General features: G+C 39.3%; 1 protein-coding gene across 1 annotated transcript in view; it reads left to right on the forward strand.

Annotated features, from left to right (window-relative positions):
* The window catches only part of LPGAT1 (lysophosphatidylglycerol acyltransferase 1), a 60,190-nt gene that overhangs the window by 32,689 nt on the left and 9,662 nt on the right, over positions 1-17,839 (forward strand). Inside the window, exons 5-6 of the mRNA XM_021547611.2 lie at positions 1,370-1,643; positions 10,108-10,234. Coding sequence (XP_021403286.2) covers positions 1,370-1,643; positions 10,108-10,234 — 401 coding nt within the window. The remainder of the gene's footprint in view (positions 1-1,369; positions 1,644-10,107; positions 10,235-17,839) is intronic.

A 17,839-nucleotide genomic window follows, 5' to 3' on the forward strand; every position in this document is an offset into this window, starting at 1 on the left:
TGGACATAAAATGTATGGAGAACCAGAGAGAATTAATGAATTTTCACATTGCACAGAAGTTGATTTACTCAGAATGAAATAAAGAAATGCCTAATCACAGCAGTACACAGCTGAAGTGAGATTCACTAACACTAGAGGCATAGTTAGAAAATAGAGGTCTCTAGAGCTGTCTATTGTAGAGGATGGGTGGAAGGAGCAGGGTTGGATGCTTTGTAAAATATAAATCTGTTCCAATAGGTAGAATTTACGATATGCACATTTTAAGGTACACAGGGCAGTCACCTTGTTAGTTATGATTTCTGAATGTGAGGTTGCAATTCCAGTTACAAAACCAGACCATCACTGAGCTGCAAAAACTAAGGCTTTTCCTCATTTTTGTAAAGTGGCTGACATAGGCAACATCACCAATGCGATGACATTGTGAGTCTAAAGATAAGCCAATTGAAAATAAAATGTTTCTGGGCTGTTAGCCTTTGGGTTTGGCAAAAATACTTCATATGAGTGAGTAATGGTCCTTTGCCTAATTCTTGACAGGCTCTAGTAATATTTGTATGGTTATTGTTCACTGCTCTTAACTACTGTGCTATCCTGGAGTCCTGTGGTCTGATAAGAAAGGACTGGCTTAACTGAGGACTGTCTTGCTTTGTAATTACATTATGATGAGCAGGCAGAGCCTTTTCCTTCCCTCTCATGTGGCAAGTCAGAAGTAATTGCAATGGTGAGACTTAAATGTAGGAGAAGCACTTTCACAAAACTCACCTTTAGTAAAATACTATCTTTCATTCAACCCCACTTGTTCCCTCTTCCTTCCTCTGACCAAAAAAAATCCCAACTAACCACCAAACAGTGTAATGTTTGTAGCAGTTTTGTTACCACTTCAGAGAATTAAAATCACCTCTGCTGAGGAGAGCTTTAATTTTGCCCTCCTGTGTCTTTTGAGTGATTTGACAAAGTCACTTTGGAGCACTCAAAAATGCTAATTAATGTAAAGAGATTCCTGTGAAAATTCGGGTAGCTTGATGCATGCAGAGATGGGACGGGGAAAGATTGTTCCTGAAGATCTTTGTGCAGTAATTAAGGCTGTATCTTGCTGTTCTTAAGTGAAGAAGTTGTCCTGATGCACCAAAGAGGAGAAATGAGTGAGTCATTGGAGAGTGCAGATCTGAGTGAGGTCTATGGTTCTGCTGTGGTAACTCAGCTGAGACCTGATCTAGAGGCCTCCAGGAGGTACTCCAAGGAGAACATTGCTTTTTATTGTCTCAAGGGCTTATTTTTATGTCTGAACAGAGAGAAACCTTAGAAGTAGAATAATTATGTTGATGTTATCTCTTTTAAGCAATCATTTCATTTAGATATTTTATCCTTACAGGGGAGAACACACCGTGACCAGCAGCTTGTCTTACTCAAAGATCATCTAGAAAAATATTACAGGAGCCGCAATCGGAAATGGATTGTTTTATTTCCAGAGGGTGGCTTTCTTAGGAAAAGAAGAGAAACAAGCCAGGCATTTGCCAAGAAAAATAATTTGCCATTTCTTAAGCATGTCACCCTGCCAAGACTTGGGGCAACACAAGTAATTCTGAAAACACTTGTAGCTCCACAAGAAAATGGAGCTCCATCAGGTGGAGATGCTGTGAGAAAAGGTAAAGATCATTTCACTATATGGGTATAAAGCAAATTAAATGTCAAACATTTGAGTTTAAAAAAACATTGTGTAGAATTGGTCTCTTTAAATATAAAATACATTTTTAAAATGTTTTCATAATTAGTTTTAGTTCTGCTAACTTTATTTTTGGTGAGAAAAAAAAAACACCTTAATTTTAATTTGATTTATTCTGTGGTATGGCTGCGTGAGTGCTTGGCTTGGCTCACATGATGAATGAAGCAGATACTGGAATAGGTACCCAGAGTGAGCAAGAAGGTGATCTATTCCTTTTGGCAAGATTGATGGTTTGCAGTGGTTTGAGACAGCATGGAACTATGGCAAAAGTATTTCTGGAATATGCTAGCTATGTTCATATTTTATTCCAGGCTTTAGAAGTTTATTTGCTTACACTGCCGTATATTTCATTCTTCTTCCTGGACTATTTTCCACTGAGTTCAGGTTCTTCTGTTCTGTGCAGATCTTTGTGTTGCCTGTCCCCATTGTTGCTGGCGTTAACTGTCATTGATCACTAGATTTGAAGGATTGTTTTGGCTGTCACGTCAGAAGAGTTACGAGAGAATAAGAATATTCCTGCACCATTATTGTTCTGGGATGCCTGGGGCTATAGGGGAGGGTATAGATAATGGCTGTAGTTATGGGACGTGGTGCTTTAGTCTCTCAGTTTTTAAAATTAACTTGGCATGTTCAAGAGCAGGGTGAGATCTTTCTTAACTTCCTTGTGGATTTCTGTTACTTGTTATAGAAACAATGGATTGGGTGGTTGTGGTAGTTTCTTACTGATGGGTGGGGCTGGTGTTTCCATAGCCAAATTTTTTGAAACAAAGATCCTTACTAACGAAGCTACATATGCAGAAGACTTTGGATTTTTTTATGTCTGAAGTTCAAATCTCAGGGTTAGCAAGAACCCTTGTACAGAAATTGATTCCAAATTTTTAGTTTTGAAGTTACTCTTGTCAGCATAAGAAATAAATTGAGATTATGTTCTTGGAGAGGTGAAGGTAGGATTTAAAATGAGCTGGAAAATCAAGCTGTGAAATGCACCAAAGTGTTTCCTGTCAGGCTGCATTCAGAAAGGAAAGGCTGAAGAAAGCTCTTGTTGTCGTAAAACATCTTAGAGTTAAAAGAGAGAAGCTGAATACCCTGGTCCTTGTTAAAAAGTTTGGCCTGTTCCTGTTCTATTTCTTGCTGTCTTAAAATGTTAGAGAGAGTAAGAAGTTCCCCAAATTAATTATAAATTGTCTGGTTCTGGAGGGAGACCAAAAGCGCTTGTCAAATACCAATTTTATATTTTCCTATTCTTAAGTTGCTGTCAACTTAGCTGAACATGAAACTTGGCTTCATTTTTTTTCCCCTCTTTGAGTGGCATCGTTCAGATTCTAGAGAAATGAGCATTTCATAGTAGTGGACCTAACTGGGTACTGAAATAAAGGAATTCTTTCAGAAATAAAATGGAACCATATTGTCCATCCTACTCAAGAAAAGATAATTGGACAAAAATAGGAATGAAATGCGTGGGTTTAGCTGTCACTCTTTCATAGTAATGGACTTGAAGAGGTACTAAAAGGGATGAAAAAGAAAAGTGAAAGTAAATTTTATATGCTGTGAAAGAGTAGTATTTGATACATAGTGACACTGAGGTGTTTTATGTCATCTCTTCTTTTAAGCTCACAAAAATATTTCCAGCATTGTAAAACTTCCCTTTCAGAGATGTATGAAATAGTTCTTGATTGTATCTTGTATAAAAGATCCTTCCTCTTATCTCTTGCTTTCTGAATGCTTTTATTGGTCTCTTGCCATGTCAGAAAATGTGTGTTCAGTTGAATGAAATATAGTTCTATAAATTGCTATGGTTATATTATAAAGTTAGAGGTCTAACAAAGTTAGTGGATAGCTTTACTTTTAATCTCTTCCATCTTTTCCCTTTTTTAAATCACATGAAAAAACCATGGCAGTGAAATCAAGCTTCCCTCCTATTCAGGTGCCACTGTTAAGCTGTGGGTGCTAGAGCCAGGTGCAGTGCACAGAGGAAAGGTTTTGCTTGGGAAGTGGTTTCTTTATCAGAATCATCACACTTGAACTTCATGGTTTACTGGACACATTTTTCATCTGCAGCACTTCTTGTGCTCTGTACTATCTTAACAACGTTCCTGGAGTTCTGGGTTGCCAAATTCTTCAGCTTACTATAATAAGCTTTCTGCTCCATCATATTCTGTCTTTTTGTTTCCACCAAGCTTTATGGTAATTCACCTTCCTCTCCCACATGATTTTAGGTAAACTGGTTTATAGATCAAGAGTTTTCTTCATCAAAAATTATGTCCCCTTCCTGCTGAGTTCCCTGGGTAGCTATTTTAATGTTGAGTCCTGATACACGGTTCTGTTCTTGACTGCTGTCATTTTATTAGTACTTAATTAATTTTAAATTATCTTTGTAGCTTTTATACTGTTGTAAATTTGATACCATTCTATTTTCTCAGCTGGAGTGATGTGTTAAACTGGGTGAAAGACGAAAAGACAACAAAGGAAACTGTAATAAAAGGTGGTTCATCCTTCATATACTGTTATCACGGTTTGACACAAACCAAGTCAGATACAGTTGTTTGATTGTGTCATGCCCTAGCCCCTCAGCCCAGCTGGCTTTTGTATGTCACATGTCACCAAAGCTGTGGCCTTCAAGTCGTAGTTCAAGAATTGGGCTAATTGTAGCTCAATGCTACATCATCTGCCCTGCTCTAAGGTCTCTAATCTGATTTATGGCATCCCTTTGGTAGAGGTGGGTTTATGTTGAGAAGTGCAAGGTTCAGTAACCTCCCCAAAAATTCATTAGTCTTAATTATGACCTTAATATCCAATCCCCTTTTCAATTTATTTTTATGCTACTAATGAACTTAGCACAGTTTAGTAGCTGATTCTTCCTCTGAAGTGGTAGGAAGAACAAATGTTCCTGGGCAAGGCAATTAATACTGGTTGATAATTCTTGTACTTTAAGTGATCAGTTCTTTATCAGGAGCTTTTCCAGGACAAGCAGCCTCTATTGTCTTAATTTTTTCCTCTTAACAGGTTTCTTTCATATTTAAAAACCCAAGTACCAACCTTCATCAGAGTGAATTTTAACTTATTGTTGGTAAATACTAAATTAAGCTACTGAAATGCTTATTGCTTTTGCTGCCCTTGGGAACTCTTGCTTAGTTTAACAAAATTATGTAATTGTATTCCTAAATTAATAGAAGGATGGAAAAACATAGGAAAGGTAGTACAATAATTTGATAGCATGACCACTGCTGAAGCTAAATAATGCAGAGAATGTAGGCAAGTGATGTCTGTCCCTGAAAAAAGAGTTTAAGGTACTTCTGATGTCTGATGAAAGCCTCCAGGTAGGACAGATGAGCCAGCATTGCTGCCAGCACCACATTCCAGCAGAAAGTTTTAGTACAGAACAGAAATAGGGGCAGTATAAAAACACTTGATGAACAGCCATCATCACCCTAACCCTGCAGTGACCTAAGTGTGTGTTCACAGGGGTATTCTACAGCTTTTTGATTTTTTTTTAGCACAACACTTAATCTTTGTCATGGTTGCAAATACACTGTTTCTTCAGTTGATAAGATTTGACTTTGTGAGTTCCAGGACTATCAGAATGTTCTAAATGCATTTAGAGCATTTAGAACATAGAAAGATGACAATTCAAAGGAGCTTGAAGCTATTGTTCTTCAAATATGCACATTCCAGAGCTTATTTTTGATCAAACTTGCTCTCGTGTGTTTTTTAAAGTCTCTTTTATTTTACCATGCAGCAATATTTTTTCTGATAAGAGGTTACTATGAATTTAGAGCCATACTGGAATCTTAACTTACTGTTTTCAAATGCAGCAGAGTACATTCAGTTCTGATGCTGTTTCTCTCAGAGAAATTGAATTTTCACTTCTACAGGGTTGTAAATTGACCTTCATAATTGATTTTTTTAAAAATCAAACTTTTTCATTCACTGTTACCTGAGGAATGGGACTTGAATAACATGTGAGAAAGCTTTTGATTGTTGTTTTTTTTTTTTTTTTTCTTCCTCCTGGAAAAAAGGCTTCTTGTTTTGTTCCAGGTGATTTGTTGCATTAAAATCTTGGAATTATGAGTAATATGTTCAGTCTGAGAGTTAATCTTTGGAGAAAAAAGTTAATTCTGGGGTCAGTGATCCAGTTGATTGCACAAGGACAAGTAGAGAACAAGGGACAAGTTACAAGAACAGATTGCTGTTCAGGGAGAGGCAGCAGCCTCTTTGGCTGCATTCAGCAGAGTGGTGCAAGTGTTCAGGAAACCACACCTGAATACTGACAAATACTTTCTTTTTAAGTGCAAGCTGCAGTCCTCAGGTCCACACCTGGCTGGTGCATTCTTTCCCACTCTGAATCCAGTCTGGCAGTGTGACACCATCCAGAGCTCAGCTGGAGGCAGGCAAATCTGTCTGTGATTTATTCTTTTTCTCAGTGGCAAACACTGGCAGTCTGCTGGTGGGTTTGAGGGGTTCTGTACATCATCTGATCTGGTGTTTAGCTTGAGTTGACCCCAGGAAATAGCAACCCCAGGGAGAACAAAGAAGGGAATGAAGAGAAGCTCTGAACCCCCATAAATTTGGGATTGTAGACATCTGTTGTGAAAGGACTTTAGAGGATGACAGCTTGAGTGCCTTGAAGACTCTGATGATGAATTACTTCTGAGTAAATATGGAGCAACTTAATACCATTGAATCCACAGTGAAGAAAACAGTTGTGAAGATTTGCCTCTGCTGATGATTTGGGAAAAAAACCAAGACCCCAAACAACAAACAAGAAGCTGTTTAAATTTTACTTTTGATTTTTTTTTTTTGTCTAGGTCAGAAAGTTGTTGTTCCATGTGATTGTTCAGTTTTGTCTTAGCACTCATAAGGCAAGTATGTACCATTCACACTAAGGTACATCACTGCTGCATGGTTTGGGTGCTGTTGTGTAGGGCAGGTGCCTATGGGCATGTTTATGGGCATGTTCAGAAGTTTTATGTGCTATTTTAAAAGAATCAGACCCTTAACATTTTCAAGCAGTGTGAGAATCTGTATCTTCACCTGTGCTGGAAGTGGTGAGCAGACTGACACCAGAGGAGAAAAACCAGTGTTTGGGGAGGTCAGCTTGAGCATGGCCACTGCAGCAGCTGCTTCTGCTGAAGTCTCTGACAGTCAGGCTGCTCAGTCTTTCACCAATGAAATGAAATGAAATATAAGAGTGTCTTGTAATGGTAGGTAGAAAGTTGGAAGAGTTTGGCTGTCAGAAAGATGTGGCTGAGCTGGCCAAGCCAAGCTGGGTGAGAGGAATCTTTTAGCACAGGTATATGCAGCTCCCTGATTTCTCAGGTACAAATGCCCAGCCTGAGATTCACACCATGTTATAAGTAATGCAACAATCTTTGGTTTGAGCTCCTGTTAATGTGCTCCATTTAAAAAAATAATAGAGCTTAGTCTTGGTTAAAGGTCTCCTTACACCTGAAAACATCATCCTTGGAGATATTTAGGTACCACTCCTTTGTATTTTGTGCAGTTGTCAGTTTCTATTCCAATTTCAGGATCTGTCAGAGCTCCCGGGCTTTAAAATAAATTTACTTATGAGCAGGTTGCAACACAGTATAACCCCCTGCCCCCCCTCCAAAAATTGCAAGATGTATTTCAAAATTAATTTTCCTAAATCCTTGGTGATGTAGGTTTTTTTTGGCAGTCACATCTTGGATGATTATGTAAGGCTTATTTTAAACCAGAGCAAGCACAAATACTGTGATTTGAGAGCACGTGGAGGTAGCTGCACTAGCACCTGCTTGCTCTAAAAGGAGGTCTATAGAGGCTGATGGTGCTGTCAGAACTTTTTTTCCTGGCCTGGGGTTTCTGGTGGGCTGTCTGTTTTTCCCCTCACCCTGCCTGAAAAGGGTTGGAGGTGAGTTTGGAGCTGGACTGAAGAACCCAGAGCTGCACCAGCTCTCTCCACAAAAGCAGAAGGTAGGAAATCAGCACAGCAGAGAACTGCAGGAGTCTTCCCTTAATGAAGTGCAAACCATTATCCACTGAAAGAACAATTATTAATATAGCTAAATATTGAGTAAATGATTTTGAAACACTTTAGTGTAAATAATTAGAAAATATGTCCATATTCATCTGGCACTTATTCATTGCAATTAATAATCTTTGTTGCTTACTCACTTAGGCAATTTAACTTTGGCAATTTACTTGCCTTTATCCATTCTTGCTTTACATCTGGGAAAATAATAACTTGAATGACTTTGTTTCAAAATCTATTTCTAAATTAATACTTCTGTTGATTTAATATTAATTTCATATTGGCTCTTCTGTGATTCATTGCTACTTTTAAAATGAAGCACTCTGTAGTTAGGGCTTTTCTTAAGAGAGGCTTGACAAGCACTCTGTCATGATGCTGGCAAGCCTGCGGCCTCCAGTTCTCATTTCATGTGTCTGTCAGTGCTCTAAAATACTGTATTTCCAGAAGGTAACACTGAATGTTTCAGCTTGACCTGTGCAGCTTGCCCAGGGTCAAGTTTTTGAATAGTATGTTGCATGGTGCTAAGAACTCATAATATAAATTTTAGGAAATGCTGTCTAGCCCTGTTGGAGTAGTACATTTGCAATGAAGCAATACAACTCCACTGATGAGCAGACACCAAGAAAACACCGTCTGCTTGTTAAAATAATTGATAGATACATGTGATAGCGTCGCTGTAATTTTCTTTTCACGCTTAATTAAATTAAATGCAAATTAAATGAAATTAAATGCAAGTAAAAATTCACAAGCCAGTCCTTTTGTGTACATTCTAGCTGGAGTCAGTAGCTGTGGCTTTCAGGGTGCTGCTCAGACTGAGTGCTGCAGATTTCAAGTGTGTGGTGGATCTGTAAAATTAGAGTGGCCACTCTGGGCAAGGCTACGCATCAGTCTAGCCCAACATCTTGTCCATGACTCCAGGTGGATTAGAGAGAAGGAGTGTGAACACAGCAAACAAGCATCATACTTCTCCCACATATTCTTCAACTCTGACAGTTTCCTGTGGTGGCTTTCTCAAGCCAGGTGGGGATTTCTGCCTGGTTAGTTAACCCTCCGTGGTTACTCAGTTCCCTCTTGATCCCAGCTTCTGGCATCCTTGACATCCTTTAGCAAGAGATTCCCAACATTTTTTTTTCACCACCTCTGCATAAAGAATCATTTTTTCTGTTTGCTATGAAAACTTTTCTTCTTGGCTGAGTTGTGAGTATCTGTTCTTGTATTGGGAAGGATGGCAAACAGTCAATCCCCATACATGTTCTTGGTGCTGACAGTGTTCTTGTCAACCTCTGTTACATTTTTATTTTGTAGCTTTCTCAGCTGCAGGCTTGAAGAGTACTGTACTTTATACTAAAAACTAACACTTCTTACTAACACTTTCTTGCCCATAGGTGGCTGTTTCTCACAGTCAGCTTTTTAAATCCTTAGAGGTACTGCCTGATGTGGTGTGAGCATATTGTTGTACTAGTGTGTCAAGCAGAAATTGAGCACTACTCTGCTGGTATAATATGACCTCAAACACAAGACAGCTCGAGAACAGAGAAAATTCACAGGCTAAACTCCAGGTGCCATCTTGGCAATGTGGCCTTCCTCGTTGGTTTGCTCTACAGATCTGCTGCTGTCCCTCTTAGCAAATTTGTGAATTGAAGACGTGCCAGAAAGGGGTCACTGATTTATGACCTCGACTCTTGCTGGTTGCAACTTATATTCAGATTTTATAGAGTCGTGGAATATTCTGAGTTGGAAGGGACCCACAGATTTGATTCTCTTTACTCATCTTAATAGCAAATACTTTCACTTCCTTTGGTCATTTTTTCAGTTTCTAAGTGAGCTGAGCAGCATATGAACATGTACTGGTCCCTCTCCTGGGACCTTGTGGGTGCAGTATCTTCCCCAGTGAAGTTCCTTACTTTCTTACCCTGAGTACACCCTGAAAGTGATGCTTTTCCTCTTCATCCTGCAACTCACATTTTTAAGAACCTTTGAGGGATCTGCATGGCTCCTGCTCCATCAGTGATCTTTTAGAAAGGCCCAGGTGCAAATGTGCTTGAAGAGCAGACCAAGAAGCTTGGATGTTTATTTTGGGATTTTTCCCTTTGGTGAATGGGGGGAAGCAGCTGACCTTGGGGCCAAGATATCTTGTGACTGTACTCAAACCTGGTGAGTGAACTTGTTCTAGTCTGTGTACCACGGTATCTAACAACAACAGAAATAACCATGAAATAAAATCCAAGTCCAGCTGAAGTTTATAAGAGTATTTCTGTGCTCTGTAATGAAATCTGGATTTGATTTTTGATGATCTTATTTCTGCCTCATACCTCCTGAAGTAATGTAGAAATTGCATAACTCTCAAATAAGTGACATGGAATTTTCTTTTTGTTCCTAGAGAGCAAATCCAAAGGCCTCCAGTGGGTGATAGATACAACCATTGCATATCCCAAAGCTGAACCTATAGACATCCAAACCTGGATTCTTGGCTACAGACAACCAACAGTGACACATGTACATTACAGGTAGGAAGTAAAGCTGCTTCTCCTACATTGACCTCAAGTATTCACATATCAGATGTGTCCTTTCAAGGATAGGGGAAATCAGTAGCAGTGGGAGTGGGTTTCTTGTGTCTCACACAGGTCGGAAACTCATTTAAACACAACACATATTTTTTTAAAAAGTTCAGTGACTATTCTGTATCTTAGAACAGAAATTTAAGTTTTGGACTAATGTCCTGTGGTTGAATAGAGTTGTGGGGAATATATCTGAAGGTTAGGTCATCTTCACTTTATTGTTAAGGTGCTGGTAAACCCAACTTGAATTTCTTAAATTTTGTTTTTTAGTAATGACAACTAATTAAAAATCACTGCTGTTAAATAAACAGATTTCCTAATAAAATATTATATTTAACTTTCTGATAAAGAAATGCCAGATTTTACTCAAAAAATACTTCAAGTAGTTGAGCAAAGCAACTGGAAAAAGCAGCTGGAAAAAGTTGCAACTCTCATTGACAGCTAGGATGGGGGACTATTAAAACTTTTCTCCTCAGGAGTTCTTTGTCTCAAGATGTAAACTTATGGAGAGAGAAGCTGAATTTTGCTTTTAGTTGCAAGTTCCTCCAGAAGTATTTTAACACTTTTCCTATACTAAATAAATTGTTGCATTTTTTCCCAAAATCACATTATTTTGTCTTACTCCCTCTTGGTGATTTGGAGAGCTTTTAGACTTCTACAGAAAGCTTTCAAGTATCCTTGTGTGGATCCCCTGGGATGCAGTTTAAGTGGGAATGACCTTCTCCATCCTCAGTGCTGTGTCAGTGTTGTGTGATGCAGAGTACAAGCTGCTCGCTGGAGCTTCTTTCCACAGCTGTGTTTAAATCTGTCCTTACTTTTTATAGAAAGCTGCCTTCCAACTTTCCCTGAAGGTGAACATACTTATACACTAATTTATATAAGATAGCATTATATCTGTTGTGCTTTATTCAGGTCACCTTAGTACTCCCTCAGATCTCTGGGATAATTGCAAGTTGAATGTATTTGGAATTCTTCTGAAAAGTATTTCCAAAAATACTTTCTTTAAAAACAACAGTAAGTTTTAACATAAGTTGAATTCATTTCCTGCTTCTAAATGTATATTCAGACCTATTTTTGATCACAAGCTTAAATATGATGCAACCTTTTTTGCATTGAACTTGAATGATTAAGTTCTTATAATATGGAAATTCTAAGAAAAATATAAATTATTTATTTTTGGGTGTAAGTTTGTTATTTTCTTCCAGCCTCTCTGTTTGACTACTTTATGTATGTTTTTAATAACCTCCATTTGTCATGGCTGACCCTGTAAAAACAGCTGAAGTGTGTCCCAAATGGAAGGTCACCCAGCAGCTTGGCCTGGCTGTGCACAGGGTGTGATGGCTCTGAAATGAGACCAGAGTGTCTTGGGTTTGGCTGGAGCTCGTTCTGTCTTCCAGTCCTGGTAGTTCTTGAAGCACATGGCCCCTGCACTGTGAGGTGGGTGCAGGCTGGTACATGGATGTCCTCTGAAATTTTCTTTAAATGTACATCAAGTCTGTCTGCATTGGTGTTAGACTTTCCTGCATTTAGTGCAATAAAATCTTGCTCATTTTTTGTAATTTGGGATGTCTTGGGAGATAAGATTTGAAATAAATTTTAAGGATAATTTTGAAATAACTGGGAAGAGAGAGCAATAGTTTCTCATGTAGTTTCCTTTAACTGAGTGATAGGGAGGGAAAAAAGCACCCCTTTGGAAAAAGTGAAGAATGGTTTTGTCCAAATGCCATCTGTGCTGTATGAAAGAAGAATCAGGATTTAAACATGTTTTTTCCCTTTTAGAGTAGTCCAGAGAGAGGTATTGATGTATGACAGCAGTGGGGAAAAAAGGACCATTTTCTGTGCCACTCAAACTGGAGCAGAAGAGACTGCAGAGCTGCTTTTGTTCTGGTGGCTCTGTCAGTCCCTTCTGCTGTGCCCCTGGATCACCACCTGTCTCTTTCTGCCTTACAGACTTTAAAATCTGGTGATTGCCTTTTCTCATAGCCTGGTCCTTTGCTGTAGGATTATTTCCTTTTCTTCCTGCTCAGGGAGCAACAGAAGAGAGCACAGCAAGGAGCCTTATATTATAATTTTAGGTGCTTTTCTACCTGGTAGAAATGACAGAGATGGCTTGGTTTAATCCAGTAAATTTTTTTGAAAGCTCAATTTTGATAATGAGTTGAACCTTGCCTTTCAAACTTCAATTTTCAATACAAATGACACAATGTTCGGAAGTTCATAATTAGGCTAAGCCATGGCCTGATTTCCTCAGAATATCAAAAAAAACCTCCCTGGAAAAAAGAACAATTACCACATTTGGATCTAAAAAGACAAGGTGTGAGAATTTTACCCATCTATTGAATAGCTTTTTGACTCTGACTTGTCTCATAACTTACTGGAAAGTGCTGTAAAACTCAGTTTGCTATCTAAATTATAATACTCAAGGAAAACATCTAATGAACTTCCTCCAGGCCATATGGTACTGGGATTTTTGTGGGATATGTCAATCCATCTGGCAAAGCATGTCAAACTAGAGGCATTGCTACCTGCCTTGTAATGAGTCAGTTGGAAATATTTGTTTGCCCTTCTCAAATAGTTTAGGTTTATGCTTGGGTCATCGTGTGGTGTGTGTTGCCTGCAAATCCAGACTTGCTACAATCCCACCTGCAGAAATCAGCTGAGTGGTTTGGTGTCCATGTAGCGAGGCCATGGACTGGCTGCTGCTCTCAGCTCCCACCTGTGAAAAACTCCGATCACTTGGTTTTTAAAATTTTTAAAGTTTAATAATAATAATAAAATCGTTATAAAAATAGTAATACAATTAGAGTAATAAAGTTTAGAGTTAGGACAATTACAAGACAATAAAAAGCAAAGAATTATGGAAATCCGGATGCTCTCGGACACTAAGTCATGAAAAGCATGTCTTGTGAACAAAGGAATCACCCTTAAAACAATTCACTTGTTGCATATTCATATATCCTTCATGGTTATGCATGAATTTTATTTAAAACAAGAAACTCTGTCTGTTGTATGTCAGCTGTTTTCTTCAATCCCCATAGTGTCTTCGAGTCTGAGCAAGGCCTGAAGAAATTAGCTTCTTCTGATAAGAAAACCATAAATTCCTTTTTTTTGGAAGATTTAGGTGTTCCTCAAAACGAGTATCTCATTCCAAAAAAGAAACCCTCCCCCCCCCCCACATACATAGTCTCTATTTTAACATTATGTTGGAACCTAAAACTATTATTTAAAACATTACTTAAGAGACTTAATACAGCATAACTTTCTAACATTACGCATATAATATTCATTGTAATATTTGCGAAAAGCCAATCATAAAATATGCGTTTTCCACACACCATTTCTATGCCATGAGTCAAATTTGGGGTTTATTTCTTTTCTTTTCACACCAAGCACTTGTTTAGTCTGATTGACTTGGTGTTTCTTAGCTGAGCACCAGGTTTCTGCAGCAGTAATTTCTCGAGTGCTGCAGTCTGTTGGCAGAACCCGAGACTTACGAATATAAAACACGCTGGCTATGAAGCTGGCTCGGTGCTTAGCATCCCCTCAGTCAGGAATGGTGAGAGGCTGTTTTTTTGCCTTGGTTTCCCTGCAGGGTGGTGCCCTTGGATGCTCACACCCCGTTTTGGGCTGTGTGACAGTGGCTGTGCGGCAGCCCTGACGTCAGAGGCAGCCTGAGTCAGCGCTGACGCAGGGGTGGCCGTGCATGGAGGTGCCACACAGGCTGCTCCCAGCTCTGCTGCCTTTCTTCCCCTGCCAGCTTTTGTGCTGCTGAAACAAGCCTTCAGCCTGCTGAGGAAGTTCTATTTTTGTGTCTGCATTGATACAGATTTATTGAAATAAGCCAGGCTCCGAGCTATAAATAAGATGAAATGCATTGTGGTTGCTGAATGAATGTTGCAGAAGGGCATCCCGTTTGGCAGTGTATTTTAATGCACTTTTTTACCCAAGTAACTTATTTTTGGTCATTCCTGATATCTGCCAACAGCCTCCACTGTCCTGGATTTATTTAAAACCCTTGAAGCAGCAAATAATATGACTGGAGCAGCAAGTAATACAGGACTTCAATGCAGGGTAGGACAGGTGATAAAAGGCAGTTAGTACTTAAAGTGGTAGCCATGAATTTCAGAATTTAAGTACAGAATCAGAGGTTGTTTCTCCAGAAAGGACAACTTAAAAGAGATAAATGTCTCTAAATATGCTATATTTCTGAAAATCCTTCGGTGTCTTCTGAGAAACAGCCTATCAGTAGCTAATTCTCCACAATTCTCACATAGGCCAGCATGTCTTTGGCATTACATCTTCTGTTTTATGGACACAAATCTGTGTAGCAGTTTAAGAAGTGGCTGTCCCTCAGTCAGGTACCTGGAGTGTCCCTGCAGCTGCCAGCAGGCAGCTCCAGCTGGAGGGTAATGCTTCATTGCTGGAGAAAGATTCTTCCCAGATTCCCATTGAAATGTGTCTTTATTTCCACCACCACTTTTCACTTTCCAGGGTGCAGCATGTGCTGCCACTGCTTTTAGCCCCTTTCCCACTTCTCCTGGGGACAGAAAATCAGCTGTTCCTGTGATGGAACAGGTATTTGCATTCTGCTTGAATTTTCTGGTCAAGTTCTTACCCAGTCCTTTTAAATTCCCTGTTTGCTGCACCAGGAACAAAGATGCTCTTATTTTAATACAATGTGAGGCTAGTTTTGCCCAAAAGCTAGAAAGATCCAAGTGCCCCAGAGACTTCAGGAGCCTCAGATGTTACATGTTGACCTCTTTCCTTGCCTTGGCCATTCTGTGTGATATTTTATTCTCTGATGAGATGAGCAAACTGCCTCTAATGGCATTCCTGATCCTGCATACCCAAAGGTGGGGTAGAGCCAAGTGATGCTCATGCCTGACCATATGGGTTTTATATCTCACTGAAAATTTTCTGCATCTTTTAACAGTGGACCTTGCAGAGGCCAGCATCCCGTGGTCGGGGATGACCCTGCTCCATCAGAGCAGTGGCTTCTGCTGTTGTTTTGGATGGCCTGTGTGGGGAGTTTTGTAACAGTAGACTTGCTACTCACCTTCCTGAACCCAGTCTCCTTCAAGAGAGTGTTCTTGTAAAACACAGATGCCAGCTGAGCCATCTGATGGGCAGAGAACCATGGCATTATCAGTATGTTTAATTTAAATATAGGGGGGGTTTAGCTTTGCCTTATTGAGCACAAAAAGGGCTTCTTTCCAGAATTTAGGATTTTTTTTTAAATATTTAATCTCTAATTTAGATCAGTCATTAGTAAGAATGTTCTGCTGGTAAAAATAACTCTGGATAATCTAAAAATACATTTGAAAATGCTTCTAAATACACTTAGTATTGCCGAATTGTGGCAGCCAGTGTAGCATTAGTGGAAAACCAGTTGTTTTTCAATCTGTTAATATTTGTTCAGTCTGGGTGTAGCAGTGCCTGCTTCTGAGACTTCAAAGCAGCAGAGTTTATCTCCAGAGATTCAAGCATTCTGACAGCATTATTGATCCACACAAGAGCCTGGATGGATTCAAGCAGGGCAGTGGTATGCAGTGCTTCCATTATTCTCTCACAGTGCTGGTATCACCTGTGCTGCTTCACTGCTCCATTAAAGTGCCAGCTCAAAAATAGTTTTTAACAGGTATCTTGCATGATCCTGAGATGTTTCCAGATTAGAAGGAATGTTCTTGACAAAACAGAGTTGCTATCCATTAGGTCAGGGAGAAGTGAAGGCAGAGGTGAAGAATATCTTACAGTCTACAATGGAGACTGCATGTGAAGCCAGGTAACCTTACACTTCTGTCCTGAGGCAACACAGATTCTCTTAGTCGTGAACCCTCTTGAAACCTGTGTAAGCAAGCATCTGTCCTTCAAAAATACTCTGTGAAACACAATATTCAGTTGCTGAGCCTTTTATCTCTTCACAGCAGATCAGCACAAGAGAGTAAAAATAGTGCTTGGCAGCCCAGTTGTGTCTGGGGACACAGAGTAAGTCTGTCTTAGTGTTCTACCCTCAACAAAATGGTCCTTGCTCTGTGGGTGTGTTTTTTACTTGCTGCTATGTGGTTTAATTTTAACCTGCTGTACAGCATCTGGGCTCTAAGATAAAATAGTTCTTTATTGTTTGTCTTTGTTCCTAATATGCAGACTGAAAACTTAAGCTGATTGCTGAAGCACCATTTCATAGCATTTGTCTTTGGCCAAAGACTTTCCTTCAAACTCTGTTTTATCTGAGATAACACTTGCTAATTTCTGGTTAACAAGACTGGTTTTACTGGAGCATAGAGAACTCCACAGGGCAAGGAGGATGTAGGCAGAGTTACTCCAAAGGCTACAGAGATAGCTGAGTTCATGTTGATACCACAGTGTGTAAATAAAGTTGTTCATGTCCTTATATTGAAATTGTTTCTGTATGCCAGAGCACTGTGATTTGTAATTCACTCAGCAATGCTTTGCTGCTTGATTCCCCCACTTCCAGCTTAATTTTCCATGCATCAGACTGAAAGGAGGAAGGACGAATGACAAATGGGCAAAACTGGCAAAGATACTGAAAACTGTAGCAGCAACAAAAGCATTCTTCAGAAATGACTTATTTTCTTATTCTGTCATTGCCATATTTGTCCAGACTTCTCAGATGATTGAGGTGTTACTTCCAATTCTTTGCAGTATGATCAGTTAAGAAAGACTCTGTTGAAAATGAAATGAAAATTCACTAATGGAAACAGAAGCATGGTGTAAATGAGAGGCTAAATGGAAGCTCACCTGGAAAGAGAAACCTACTACAGGAAAGGCCTGGCATTTCAGAGTGTGAATTTTTCAGGGCAGCTTGATACACAGATCTCTTCTGCATTGACTTGCCAGTACAACACAGTGGATGTGTGAGTTCTTGTATATATCAAAAGGCACTGAAGGTCTGCTGAGGAAGTGTCACAGTTACTGTAAGATTGAAAATCCTATTTTGAAAATAATCCAGTGAGGTATGGTGGGTTATTTGGGAGTTTCAGGGTGTGTGTACTACAGTGAATTCTGCTTTGGGTGTCTGTTTTTCTAAGCCACCTAATATTCAGCATAGAAGTACCAAAACATTAGCAATTCTCTCATTGGTGTTTGTAAAACAGAGCAGCAATATTTGAGTACAGGGTCAGTTTTCAGTGTAAAATGTGCCTTGGAAATTTCAGACAAAGCTGCCAGCATCCTTTGAAAGGCACAGAGGGCTTGTTTTCTGGGATGTGGAAGAGCTGTTGGTGCTTAGTGATGTCATTATGTGGCTTCTGCCTGCTGAATTGTTTCTTCAAAGCTGTGAATGAGCTTTCTCATTTTTTAATTTCTTTCATTCCACTTGGTTTGTGTTCTTTTTAGGGAAAAGTAATATAGTGTGGTGGTGTTCTATTAAAAAAAAGAACAAACCAGTGCCTTAGTAGTTTTTCTCAAAAGCTGTAGTACAGCAATTCTTGGAGACTGATGCCAGTGTCTTCAGTGTGGTTCTGGATGTCAGCCTGGAGTTTCCCACTCATGTATCATTAATGCCTCTGTGATTTTTGAGTTGAAAATCACGCA

Source organism: Lonchura striata, chromosome 3, assembly GCF_046129695.1.
Source record: "Lonchura striata isolate bLonStr1 chromosome 3, bLonStr1.mat, whole genome shotgun sequence".
NCBI classification, from domain to species: Eukaryota; Metazoa; Chordata; class Aves; order Passeriformes; family Estrildidae; genus Lonchura; species Lonchura striata.